At 42.5% G+C, this 13,060-nt stretch overlaps 1 protein-coding gene across 2 annotated transcripts; it reads left to right on the forward strand.

The window, feature by feature from the left end:
• The first annotated feature begins 1,274 nt into the window (after positions 1–1,274).
• On the forward strand, positions 1,275–11,905 carry LDHA (lactate dehydrogenase A). 2 transcript variants are annotated; one of them, XM_049890604.1, is made up of 8 exons: positions 1,275–1,380; positions 3,567–3,716; positions 5,553–5,670; positions 7,793–7,966; positions 8,390–8,563; positions 9,309–9,426; positions 10,394–10,517; positions 11,203–11,905. In XM_049890604.1, the coding sequence occupies exons 2-8, from the start codon at positions 3,591–3,593 to the stop codon at positions 11,365–11,367; spliced, it is 999 nt and encodes a 332-aa protein (XP_049746561.1). In that variant the 5' UTR covers positions 1,275–1,380; positions 3,567–3,590; the 3' UTR covers positions 11,368–11,905. The 2 variants fall into 2 exon arrangements, with proteins under 2 accessions (XP_049746561.1, XP_049746562.1); XM_049890605.1 differs by lacking the exon at positions 1,275–1,380 and adding an exon at positions 3,277–3,354.
• Positions 11,906–13,060: the final 1,155 nt, after the last annotated feature.

The following is a 13,060-nucleotide window of genomic DNA, read 5'->3' on the forward strand; positions in this document are numbered from 1 at the left end:
CTTTCCTCTGGGAGTTACCTGTCTCTCTGGTCTAACTTCCGTTGTCTGCCCTCTGCCCTTGCCTGAGCAGGTCACACTTGTGGTCACATTTGATAAGTAGGCAGGAGCCCAGCCCTGACTGAGTCGAGACATGGTTGCAAAGACTGAGGAACAGAAGACACTGTTGCAATCTGCTCTGCCCTGAGGGGTGCTGGAGAACCTGCGGCTCTCTCAGTTCTGCCTGCGTGTTTACTTGAGGCTGAGGGCTTAGGCTCCCGAGTAATGGGAAAACTGTTAGGATGTGCTAGAGAGATGCCCTTGCTATTATTTTCCCTTTAAAGCCATGAAACCCACAGTTGTAGGTATCTCTCAGAGCTGGGCGCTGAGCTGGGTACTGGAGGTACAGGGAGGAAGTAGGTACATACATGCCCTTGAGAGGCTCACTGTTTGGTAAGGGAACAGAGCCACACTCACACCTCTAATGCAAACCGGTTTGAAGGATATACAGACCAGTGTGGGGGGAGTAGAGAGGAGGTGCCAACTCTGTGGATGTAAGAGGGAGAAAGGGACTTATGGGAAGACGGGGACTATTAAAGAAGCAGAGATGGAGGCTAGAGGGGAAGGCAAATGAACCAGAATGAGCAAAGGCCCGGAAGTAAATATAACCAGTTATGTTCAAAAAACAAATCCCAGCAGTTCTTGGGTGCGGCTGAAACCCAAGATGCAACAGTAGGGAGTGCAGACATGGAAGTCATTTATACCTGAGCCACCTGGTGGGAGAGGTCAAGGCCTAATTTGGAAGGCTTAACATCAGGTGAAAAAGCGTCAGTGAACACCATCAAGTTTTGGAGATCGCTGGACTTAGGCAAGAAGTACAGACTGGAAAAAAAAAGGAAGAAGTACAGACTGACACTGCGCTATGAGTTTTCCTTCTTTCGACACATATTTCTCGGGTGCCTATTATGTAGCAACAGCTATCGTGGGCAGTGGGAAACAGCGGTGGGGATACAAATCAAGCCTTTCCTGAAAGTATCCTCCACTCGTTACAGAAGAGGAAACTGAGGGTCAGCCTGATTCCGCCCGGGGTTCTGGGGCTGCAGGAGGGCCACGATGCTCTGGGCAGCGGCTCAGACGTCCGGACGTACGCTGGTCCGTCAGCCTGCCCACCGTCGGGCTGCGCGCGCCGCCGGGGCCTCTAGACTGCCCCGCCCGACTCGGCGCCCGCCCCCAGCCCAGCCCACACGTGGGTTCCCGCACGTCCGCTCGGCTCCCCCCCTGACGTCAGCCTCCCGGTGCCATTTAAGGCCCATCCCGCGCTCTGCTGCGAGTCCTGGAGCTGCTGCTGCCGAGTCAGGATTTCACCTCCCCGCGCGGCCGACGCCCTCCCGACGTGCAGTCCCGGTAGGGTCGGGCCCGGTGCGCACTGCGCCGGAGGGAACGGGAGAGCGAGTTGCCTGGGGCCAAGCTAGTTGGGCGTGCGCGGCACTGCATGGGCGCCGCAGCCTGCGAGGGGGACCCTGCTCTTGGAGGGTGTAGGCGCCGCTTCCCAGACGCTGTGTCCGGAAACCTGGGCGGTGGCGCACGCCATGCGTGGGCTCGGAGCTCGCGGCGTTCTGCTTTTGCCCTAAGGGGGTACCGGGGTGTCTGGCCGGGCCGGAAAACCGAGGAGGTGGCCTCCCATTCTGGGTTGAAAGCCCACGTGGATGCGGAAGGACAAGGAGATGGCAGAGCTCCTCCAAGAGATTTAAAGGGTGGGGAAAATCAGTGAACGGGCAGAACTCGAGATCCAGTTCCCGGAGCCCGTGGAGTCGAAAAAGCCTCAGCATGCCCGGGGCGGGTTCCTGGCAGCCGGAAAGCCGCTGGGCGTCGCGCGGGTTCCATTTTCCCCTGGAATGCTCTAGTGGTGGGCACCATGGGGGCGGCTGCTGCCTGCAGATTACAGGGCGCTTTTTTGCTCAAATGGCATTAAACAGCTGCTAGGGTATTGATGCGCTGTGCTAGACGCGGTGCATGCAAAGATGAAGCAGATAGGCTTCCAGCCCACTGGCACCTAAGCCTTGAGAGTAGGATCCTTTTTTGACAAATGGGGAGATCTAGATAGAGCTCGGGGAGGGTTTAGGGCATATCTAAAGTCACAGTGAAAGGGCGTAGAGGTGGGGAGTAGACCCTCGTTCTGCAGGGCTTCCTCCACTAGATGTTCCTCTACCCCTCACTCCAGCCTCTACATTGAATGGGGCGCTGGAGGCCAGGGCTGAGGTTTTGGTGAAGCCAGGGGTCTCTACTGGAAGAACGTCTTCCTTCCCCCTGCCAGGCTGCAGAAACCTTACAAGGCTGTCTAGAAATAGCAGTGATTTGTAAGGAGAGACCCAATTCTGGCTTAGTGGCTCTGGGCTGCCTGCCTAGAGGTCCTCCGGGATATTTTTGCCCTTTGGAACGGTGTCAGGACTAGATGTAGTCCTTTCGGGATGCAACCTATGACATTTCAGTCCAGTGAGTGCAGTGCAGTTGGAATCAGCAGAGGCGAAGGCCCCCTTCCTGGCTCTGGAAGTCTAGGTCTCCACAAAGTAGCTATTACCTTAAACACCAGGCCTTAGGCCCTCTGCAGCTATTTCTTCACTTCCTGTGCTGACAAAATTTCCTCATTCCGGGCCTTATGCCGTTGCAACAGGGATCACGGCAGAAGCCGCACGAGGCGCCTCCCTCCGGTTGGTTAACATAGGCCCCTGGTTCCTGGTATCGCGTTTTAAAGCCTGGCTCTGGCTGCGTGCCCGGCCAGGGGGGTTGTCAGCCAGGCTTCACGTTGCTCGTGTCTGCTCCGGGTCACTGGTTAAGTCTAAAGTCTGACTCCTAGCTCGCTTCCTCTGACCCAGAGAGCAGGATGGCTCCCGATTGCCCTTTGCTTGCCAGGCGAGGCCCGCTGCGCACCTCTCAGTGCCCAGCGGCCACTAGACTGTACGCCCCGCCCCCTAACCCAACCCTAGCGCACTGAAATGCGCAGGCGCGCAGGTTTCTTAGCGGCAGCGAATCTTCTGGACCTGGGCCTGGTGTAGAACCCCACTGCAGCTTTACAGGGCGGGGAGGGGAGGAGGAAGTGAGCACGCAGGCGCAGAAGTCATTACACGGCCCCTTGCATCTAGGACATGCTTTGTGGCGGTTAATGGCGTTTTCTTCGTGTATATCTGGTTGTTACTTTAGGGGCTTGGCAGTGTACTTGCTCTAAGAGGCCTTGGTAGCTGGGGTAGAGCTGGGAGGGCAGCTCACAGTGATCTTGGCTGAGGCTAGGCTAGTCCCACCTGGGGTTAATAAACCAAGATGAGTAAGCCGTCAGGAGGCTATACTTACACCGAAACGTCGATATTATTTTTCCACGCCAAGGTGAGGTTCTTCACACCATGATCCTGGCCAAATCAGACCCTAATATTAAACCTTTTAACTCTCCTTTGACCACTTTTATGCCTTTTTCTTGTTTTAATCGCCCCTTTGTGATTTTTGGTGGCAGATACCCCCCAAAAAACTTTTTCAGAATAGCTGTTGGTTAATAAAGCATTAAAGAGGGTGCAGTGATACTCCATGTTTTTCTCTTATAGGTTCCTTCCTCTTCCAAAACCAGTATGGCAACTCTCAAGGATCAGCTGATTCACAATCTTCTTAAGGAAGAGCAGACCCCCCAGAATAAGATTACAGTTGTTGGGGTTGGTGCTGTTGGCATGGCCTGTGCCGTCAGTATCTTAATGAGGGTAAGTGAGAGCCCATCACTCTAGAAGCCAAAGATATCTTGATTCCTCTCCTTTCCCCACCCCACTACCAAGAATTACATCATCATATTGTATATAAAAAATATTTCAATTCTTGAAATCATTCCAGAAGCTGTATGTGAAACTAAGTTTTAAAACATGATGCTGTACAAAAAGTATCTGAACTTAACAAGTATAAAAGGTTATTTATCTAGAGGCCCAGTTCCTTGAATTTGCTGTCCTGTGTTAATATGTACTGCCTACAGATGAAAAGGGAGAACCCATACTTTAAAGGAGCTAAACCTCTTTTAAAGTAATTTTTGAATTGAAAATAATACATACATATAGTAAAATAAAAATCATACTGAATGTGGGAAATCTAAAGTCTTCTCCCACCCCAAACCCCCGTTGTCCCTCCTTGGATAACAATTTTTTTTTTTTTAAACCAATTATGGAGTTACAATTTAATTAGAAAAGGAGAACTTTCGAATGAAGAATGCTTTTTACAGTATTCACACCTGGTTTATTTCAAAAAGAAATTGAGGGAGGTCACAATCTTAAGTTCAGATTTGAAGCTCCTAAAAGCATTCTCGGTCTGAACCGAAATGGAGTGAAGTGAGCAGGAATTGAAGGCAAAAATGAGCTACGCGGAGGTCTTAATAACAAAACAAGTTGCTATGTATATATTTTTAGGAGAAGCCATATAATACAAAAACTCTTATTTATTCCCACTGGATCATACAAGGAGGGCATCTGTTTTCCCATTGAAGTAATTCTCCCACACCTATAAACTGAGGTCTTTTTCTGCAGTGACCTCTAACTCAGGTGTGGGTAAAAAGAGTTAACTGCCAGGGGACTCATTATATTGTAGATGATTTAGGGGTTTTTTTATGCAGCCCCCCCCAAAAATTTTTTTTTTTTTATGCAGCCAGTATAATCTCTGTGATAACAGTCCATATCTCATTTATACTAAATCTTTTGTTGGTACTTCTCATCTGAGATACACTTACGAACTGACATAGGTTCAACTCCAAGAATATTTTTTGCCAGTACTATGCAATGCCCAAATCTATCTCTCTGTAAAACTATTAGTGTTGGTTCATATATGGAAAACATAATCAGGCAAAACAAAACAAAAACTTAGTTACTGTCAAGTCAATTCCAATTCATAGCAACCCTATGAGTCAAATGGGAACCCTGGTGGCACAGTGGTTGTGAGCTCGGCTGCTAACCAAAAGCCTGGCAGTTCAAATCCACCAGCCATTCCTTGGAAACCATAGGGTTGCTGTGAGGTGGAATATAACCAGGGAATGATCCAAAATATCACTTTTTAATTCCAAGTCTTGATACTGGTCAGTATCACCCATTTAATGAATAGCAACTTAAAATCAACGTGTAAAACTGAATTTGAGAGGATAAATAGAGCAACTTAACATAATTAGAAGTTATTCTAACAACTGCAAGTCAGTGTTCTGCTTCCAGTGGTGGAAGCGGCAGTGGTGGAGCTTCTGCAGAGGTTCCAGTGAGAGGGGGTCAGTGTCTCCTATATGTGGATCATCTGTGAGTCCAGTTTTTAAATAGGGGCCTGCCTCTACTTTTAAGTATATCCTGATGAGCTAATAAAGCAGCAGGAGCTCTTCTATGCCAGAGATACAGTCACATGCCCTTCTAAAAATCTGCAAGTCACAATTTCCCATTTAACTTAAAAATTGTGTGTCTTTAGTAACTGGGAGTATATAGCAAGGTGTATATAGGTTTTTGTATGAGAGACTGACTTGATTTGTAAATGTTTACTTAAAGCACAATAAAAATTATTTTTTTAAAAAAATTGTCTTTTAGGACTTGGCCGACGAACTCGCTCTTGTGGATGTCATAGAAGACAAACTGAAGGGAGAGATGATGGATCTCCAACACGGCAGCCTTTTCCTTAGAACACCAAAAATTGTCTCTAGCAAAGGTTGATTTCAATTCAACAACTTTATATTATAGTTTCTGTTAGACTTACTTCTTCATCAGGCTTGAAATACTAGCTCTTTAAAGATTTTTTTTTTATGTGGGATAGGAGAGCCTTGGAATAATTTGGCATTGGTATCTATGGTTATCAAAGTTTCGATATCTTGTAAGTGGTTTTAAATGGAGGTCCAATTTGTCCATGACATGGAAACATCTAAATTAGGATGTAGTTAGTAAAGCTGCAAACCTGTCCATGTTTAACCACATTGCTTCTGTTACTTAAACTAAACATACTTAGCCTCCACTTCCTTTTACACACTAACTCAAGTGTGAAAGTAGGGTCAATGAGCCTGTTTAGCAGATATTTTTGGCTTGACCATTTTGCACTTAAAAGCCAGGAAGCCTGGAAACAGACCCAAATAGCATTTTTGCCCTGTAAATTTACTTATTGTTGTTGAGAATATACACAGCAAAACATGTACCATTTCAACAGTTTCTACATGTACAATTGAGTGACATTCTTTGAGTTGCACAACCATTCTCACCCTCCTTTTCTGAGTTGTTCCTCCCTCATTAGCAAATGAGCTCACTGTCCCCTGAGGTTCCTGTCTTGTCTTTTGAGTTGCTGTTGTCAATTTGACAGCTCTTAAAAGAGCATAGTGCTCAAGGCAGACTTTTTTTTACTAGTTAAGCCAAACTGTTGTTTGCTTTTAAGAAGACTTCAGGGAATATTTTCGGTTTGAGGTTTAAAGATTATCTCAGGGCAATAGTTTTTGGGGTTCATCCAGCCTCCATAATAAGGTCTGTTTCGATACTTGAAAATCATTGGCCTGTTATTGGATAGGTGACTCCCTTCATCGTTGTTATCCTACGTTAGCCATCCTGTGCCACAGGGTATCTAGAAAGAAGACTTGCTTGTTAACGATCATGGAAGCTCCACAGACTCATCCAGACTCCCCGAGGGACCAGTTTACTGGGCTAAAGGCTGTGGGACCAAGTTCTTGGGGAACATCTAGCTCAGTTGGCATAACATAGTTTATAGAGAATACGTTCTATATTGTACTTTGGTGAGTAGTGTCTGGGGTTTTAAAAGCCTGTGAGTGGCCATCTAAGATACTCTCCTGGTCTCACCCCTTCGGGAGCAAGAGAGAATGAAGAAAACTAAAGACACAAGGGAAATATTAGTCCAGAGGACTAACAGACCACAACTATCACGGCCTCTACCAGACTGAGTCCAGTACAACTAGGTGGTGCCCGGCTATCACCACTGACCGCTCTAACAGAGAAATCACAATAGAGGGTACCGGACAGAGCTGGAGAAGAATGCAGAACAAAAGTCTAACTCACCGAAAAAAGATCAGACTTACTGGCCTGACAGAGACTGGGGAAATCCCGAGAGTATGGCCCCAGATACCCTTTTGGCTCAGTAATGAAGTCACTCCTGAGGTTCACCCTTCAGCCAAAGATTAGACAGGCCCATAAAACAAAATGAGACTAAATGGGCACACCAGCCCAGGGGCAAGGACTAGAAGGCAGGAGGGGACAGGAAAGTTGGTAATGGGAAACCCAAGGTTGTGAAGGAAGTGTTGACATATCCAATGTCATAAAACAATACGTACGTATATTAACTGTTGAATAAAAAGCTAGTTCTGTAAATCGTCAGCTAAAGTACAATTAAAAAAAAAAAAGACTTGCTTGTTACATATAAAGTCTTCTGTGCTTTAAGAAAAAAAAAAGAGCCTCTACCTGAGCTGATGTGAAGTAGTTACATAATTAAGTAGAAATAGTCTGGAAAAGTATGACCACTGAGCTCTGGTAGCAGAAAATTTGGGGGTAGGTAGGAATTGATATGAGAATCAAACTTGATTCCTTCCAGCTCCATTTGTAGTTACATGAAGTCACAATATGACTGAAACTAGAGAGCAAGGATGGTGTTGACGTATTCTTTCATTTAAGGGGCCACAGTGATAAAACTGCGAAAGGCAAATGTGGGGGTACTTGTCTGCCACTTACACAAAACACTGATAAAACTACCCACACAAGAACCTTATGGAACAAAGTTTTGAGAGTTAGGTAAAGAGTTTGCTTCAAGGCCTTAACCTGGTCATTGTTTCTTTTTTCTCTAGACTATAACGTAACTGCACATTCCAAGCTGGTTATTATCACAGCTGGAGCACGTCAGCAAGAGGGAGAGAGCCGTCTTAATTTGGTCCAGCGTAACGTGAATATCTTTAAATTCATCATTCCTAACGTTGTAAAATACAGCCCGAACTGCAAGTTGCTTATTGTTTCTAATCCAGGTGAGACTTAAATTGCTAGAGTGAAACTGATAATGCATGTTATATTCCGTATAAGCATGTTTATTCATATTTTTTATTCCCTCCTGAGAGTCGATTTATTGTGTTTATTTAAAAACATTAACGGGGATATAATCCCTTTAAACATAGTTGAAACTTAAAATTACTTTCCTACAAAGATCTTGGATAAGGAGTGAGTTCATGAGTAATGTGCCATTCTCTTAATTGATGCACAGTTTATTTTCATAAAATTACATTTCCTAAATAATGGATTTGGTACGCTATACATAGAATAGAGGCTTAAAGATTGACAAAAATATTGATTAGTCATGATTGGTATATTAAGATTCATACAAAGCCATATATCTTATAGCCAGTCATTATCTAGTGATTGATTTAGTATCTGCCTGAATGTTTTCTTCATAGTGGATATCCTTACCTATGTGGCTTGGAAGATCAGTGGCTTTCCGAAAAACCGTGTTATCGGAAGTGGTTGTAATCTGGATTCAGCACGGTTCCGTTACCTAATGGGGGAGAGGCTGGGAGTTCACCCATTGAGCTGTCATGGTTGGGTCCTTGGGGAGCACGGAGACTCTAGTGGTAAGCATAAGTTATTTTCCCTTGGTTTTTAAAAAGACTGTGTAAGAAATTGACAGAAAGTTTATTATTATATCAGGTCCTAAGTCAGGTATTTATTCCTCAGGGTAAAATGTACTACAGAAATCTACCTTTTGGTATACTTATATGCTATGAATTGTTAAGATTTTAGTTATTTTGTATGACATTTTATGGCAGGGGAGATGAGGGATGAAAGTTCTTACTTTTTACCGTGAACATCTTAGGATGACCTCAAACATTTAATATCACAGCTGTTTATATTTGACTTGAACTACCTAGCCCTGAGAAGGCTAGCTAATCCAACTGGGGCGCATGTAACCTGTAGAGAAAATTCTGTTGTCTATCACAGTGGAAAGATGTTACAATTTGTGCAGAATTCGTAAAATTTCCTATGCCAAGAACATTCACCTTGTGGTCTTTTATACTGTCTTTATAATTAAAATCTATACAGATTAAATGTCCAGTAGGTCTAGGAAAACAGGTTAGGGTATATGAAAATTCTTAGTTTTATATAATCTGAAGAAATGAAAATCTAATCTAAAAGTGAAAACTTTAAGAATTTGAACAAAGGTAGTCTGGATCATCTACCAAAAGAGGTAAGCCTCCCAGATAAGAAAAGAGAATTTGAAAAATGGACAAGAATTAAAAAGAAAAGCGGGGGGCAGGGGATAGAATTATTAGTCTGCTGTTGTGTGGAAATAAGTATGTTCTGTGCTATTTCTTTTAGTGCCTGTTTGGAGTGGAGTGAATGTTGCTGGTGTCTCCCTGAAACACCTACACCCTGAATTAGGCACTGATGCAGATAAGGAACAGTGGAAAGAGGTTCACAAACAGGTGGTTGAAAGGTAATAGAGCTCATAATTGGGCAACATGTTCGATTAAAATATATTCTTTTTATTTACAAGATTAAAATCTGTAATACAATTTGCATTTGCATATTTTCTTAGAGAGAAAACTTGTTTTCTTAAGCTTTGTTAAAAGTGGTACTATGAAACAAGTAAAAATTCTAAAAACTAAAGACAGTTATTAATGCTATAGTCTATCCCTTTGTCATAATTCTCAATTTACAGTCTGATAAATCTGTGGTTGTATGGTAAACTATTAAGATAAAACAAGCTAGATTCAGTCCACCGTGTTTGTGAGTCCATCTTCAACAGCATATAATATTCATTTGGTTAGGAATAAAGCCTTTTAAATCTAAGTTCCTATTGTAGGCTTTATGAATAGAATACAGCTAGCTTCTTATTCAGATTATTAGAAAGTTTTAAGCAATTTCTAGATTCTTAAGGGTACTAAAAATTTAAATAATACAACTGTTAGAAATTGTTGAAATAAAAAGGCTTTCAACTTGGAATTACTTACTGTTAACTATGTGCTCATGTGTGGACCTCAGGTCTATAGAATTGCATAATGAATCATAATTCTTGGTTAATGACACATTCTCATGATTGGTCTATGCAAGGCCCTATTTGTTTAATTAGTTTTTTTTTTAAACGATGAAACCTGTGAATCTACCACCCAACACAAGAACTAAAACATTGGCAATAGTTGTCAACTAACTATAGCGTTCGGTCAGAATTATTAGTCTGCTGGTACTTGAATTCCTGATCAGTGAATTCAAGAAAGGCGTAAATTATAAATACGATACAATAGTTAATGAGGAAATGTTAAAAGTATTATTAAAGTCAGGAAGAACATTGTTCTGGAAATTGTAATCAATGTAGTAAGATAAAATTTAAAAAAATTTTATAAACATTGAAAAAATTACATTTCTAAGAATCACGCTTTTTGTTGCCCTTGTCTATCCTACAGTGCTTATGAGGTGATCAAACTGAAGGGCTATACCTCCTGGGCCATTGGACTGTCTGTGGCAGATTTGGCAGAAAGTATAATGAAGAATCTTAGGCGGGTACATCCCATTTCCACCATGATTAAGGTAGGTCTATGTAGTGATATATTTGAATGCCATGATTTTTTTTTTTAAGGCTCTTTTGAGAAAGCAGATTAAAACAGGTCCTCAACTACTGATTTAAATTACTGATTTAGTGAAATTAATTCATGCACCCACGCTTTTCTTCTTTGGGCAGAAATGGTTGAACTTTAGGGTTAGTGTTCAGTAGCACATAGATACTCGGTAATCTGTTGACTAAAAAAACTCCCTCAATTATGTTGAGGTGGGTGGAAGACTGTAAAAGAGATAGTTTTTTTGGGGGAAAAAAAAAAATTTACACTCAAGTTAGAGTTACTAAAAGTATTACACAATAAAAACTGCAAAGTACTTGTGGGCATTGCAGCCAGTGTCACAAAACAATATGTATATAAATTTTTGAATGAGAAATTAACTTGAGGTGTAAACTTTCACCTAAAGAATAAAAAACAAAACAAAACACTGGAAAGTACTGTGGATAATGACAACAGCTCAGATTTTCTTTGAGAGTGGAAATCTTGCTGCCAGTTTAATGGCTGTCTTTTATACTGCTCAGTACGTCATAGCTGAAAATCTGGAAAAGATTTTCTACTTACCAACTTGTATTAAATAGGCTTCATATTAGAGAGAATGAAAGTCTTGGGAGACCCCAGAATACAGATAAAATGTAAAATAATTCTCATTTTGCTCTCAGGGTCTCTATGGAATTAAAGATGACGTCTTCCTTAGCGTTCCTTGTATCTTGGGACAGAATGGAATCTCAGACGTTGTGAAGGTGACTCTGACCCCTGAAGAAGAGTCCCGTTTGAAGAAGAGTGCAGATACACTCTGGGGGATCCAAAAAGAGCTGCAGTTTTAAGTCTTCTCTTGTACCATTTCACTGTCTAGGCTATAAAAGGATTTTAGTTGGGGGCTTCCGTGTTCTCCTTTTTACCTGGTCTATGATTAAAGCAGTAAAATTGTGACTTAGGAAAAATATCCAGTTTCCTAAAGTTAGACATAAGAATGGTACATAAAACCTTACATCTGTATCCTGATGGTGGGTAATACTTAATCTTGTGTAGTTCTCCATAGTTGGTATAAAATACTTCACCACCTCTGAGACATCGCTGCCAGTGTTGCGCATGCTGCAACTGCCCTTCCAACCAGAAGAATGTGTTTACTGTGTGTTACTGGTTCCTTCACCCAACATGCCCAGTTTTTTTTCCCACTCGGTCACATCCTGGGCTCCAAAGTGTAAATCCAGTATTGCATGTCTTGTGCATAATTGTTCTAAAGGATTTTATTTTGTGTGCTATTTCAGAATAGTGTACATTGCCGTGTAATGTAAAAAGATCTACAGATAAACAATGCTGTCATACCAACTAAAACACCAAATAAACCATGAACAGTGACAACTCTGTTAATTTATTGCATTAAGATACAAAGTCACAAAGCTGCTGTTTATTCATTATATTATTGGTATGGTACCCTACAATTCATGTAGGGAACATTCTATATACAAATGTAAAAAATAGATTTTTTGCCAACTGAACACAGCAATGAACTTTGCCACTGCAGGTAACAGATTTTTAAGAAACTTCGCCCACTGGAAACACATACCATAATGGTACTCAAGTTTTAAGCTAGTTTTGGTGGTTCTTACTGGATTCCCTCAGAACATTTCTAGAACCATAACCCTGATACAGGCCTGAAAACCTTACTTCTAGAGGTTAACTACCTGTATCAGTGGCTGTTGAGCTGATTCCAACTCATGGCAACCGCATGTGAATCAGAGTAGAGCTGTGCTCCGTAGGGCTTTCAATGCTGATCTTTTGGAAGTAGATCACCAGGACTTTATTACAAGGTGCCTCTGGGTGGACTTGAACTTTCAACCTTTTGGTTGGCAGCTTCCTTAATCATTTGCAGGGCCCAAGGACTTTTCCAGATACAGGAAACAACAAAAAGTTTTGAGCCAGGGAAAAGCTGTCCAAAGGCTGGTTGGAGGGGGAGTGTAGTGAGAAGGGAGAGTGACTTGAGACGAGGTTGGAGGAGTAAGAGGTCCAGATCTCAAAGGCTTCCCTTAGGTTGTGGTAAAAATAGTTTATTCTAAGTAATAGAAAGCCATTGAAGGGCTCTAAGCAGGGTAAATGACCTGAACTATGCATAAAACACAGGCTTTATCATGGGAAATGGATTATCCTTTAGGATTTGGAAGGGGCTCAAAGCAAGTGTGTGACAAAAGACTATGGAGGAGATTGTGTTGCCTTCTGTGCATTATAAATTATTGGTATAAAAAGTACCCTTAGAGATGGAAAAACTAGTACTAAATAGACAATAAGTGGTAACTTTGGTGAAGATTAAGACAGTACACAATACTGGGGAAGCCAGCACAACCTGTACAAGGCAAGGTCATGGAAGCTCCATAGACACAAACTCCCTGAGGGACTGAATTGCTGGGCTGAGGGCTGTGGGGACCATGGTGTTAGGGAACATCTAGCTCAATTGGTGTAACAGTTTATAAAGAAAATGTTCTACATTCTACTTTGGTGAGTAGCATCTGGGGTCTTATA

Source organism: Elephas maximus, chromosome 7, assembly GCF_024166365.1.
Source record: "Elephas maximus indicus isolate mEleMax1 chromosome 7, mEleMax1 primary haplotype, whole genome shotgun sequence".
Lineage (NCBI taxonomy): Eukaryota > Metazoa > Chordata > Mammalia > Proboscidea > Elephantidae > Elephas > Elephas maximus.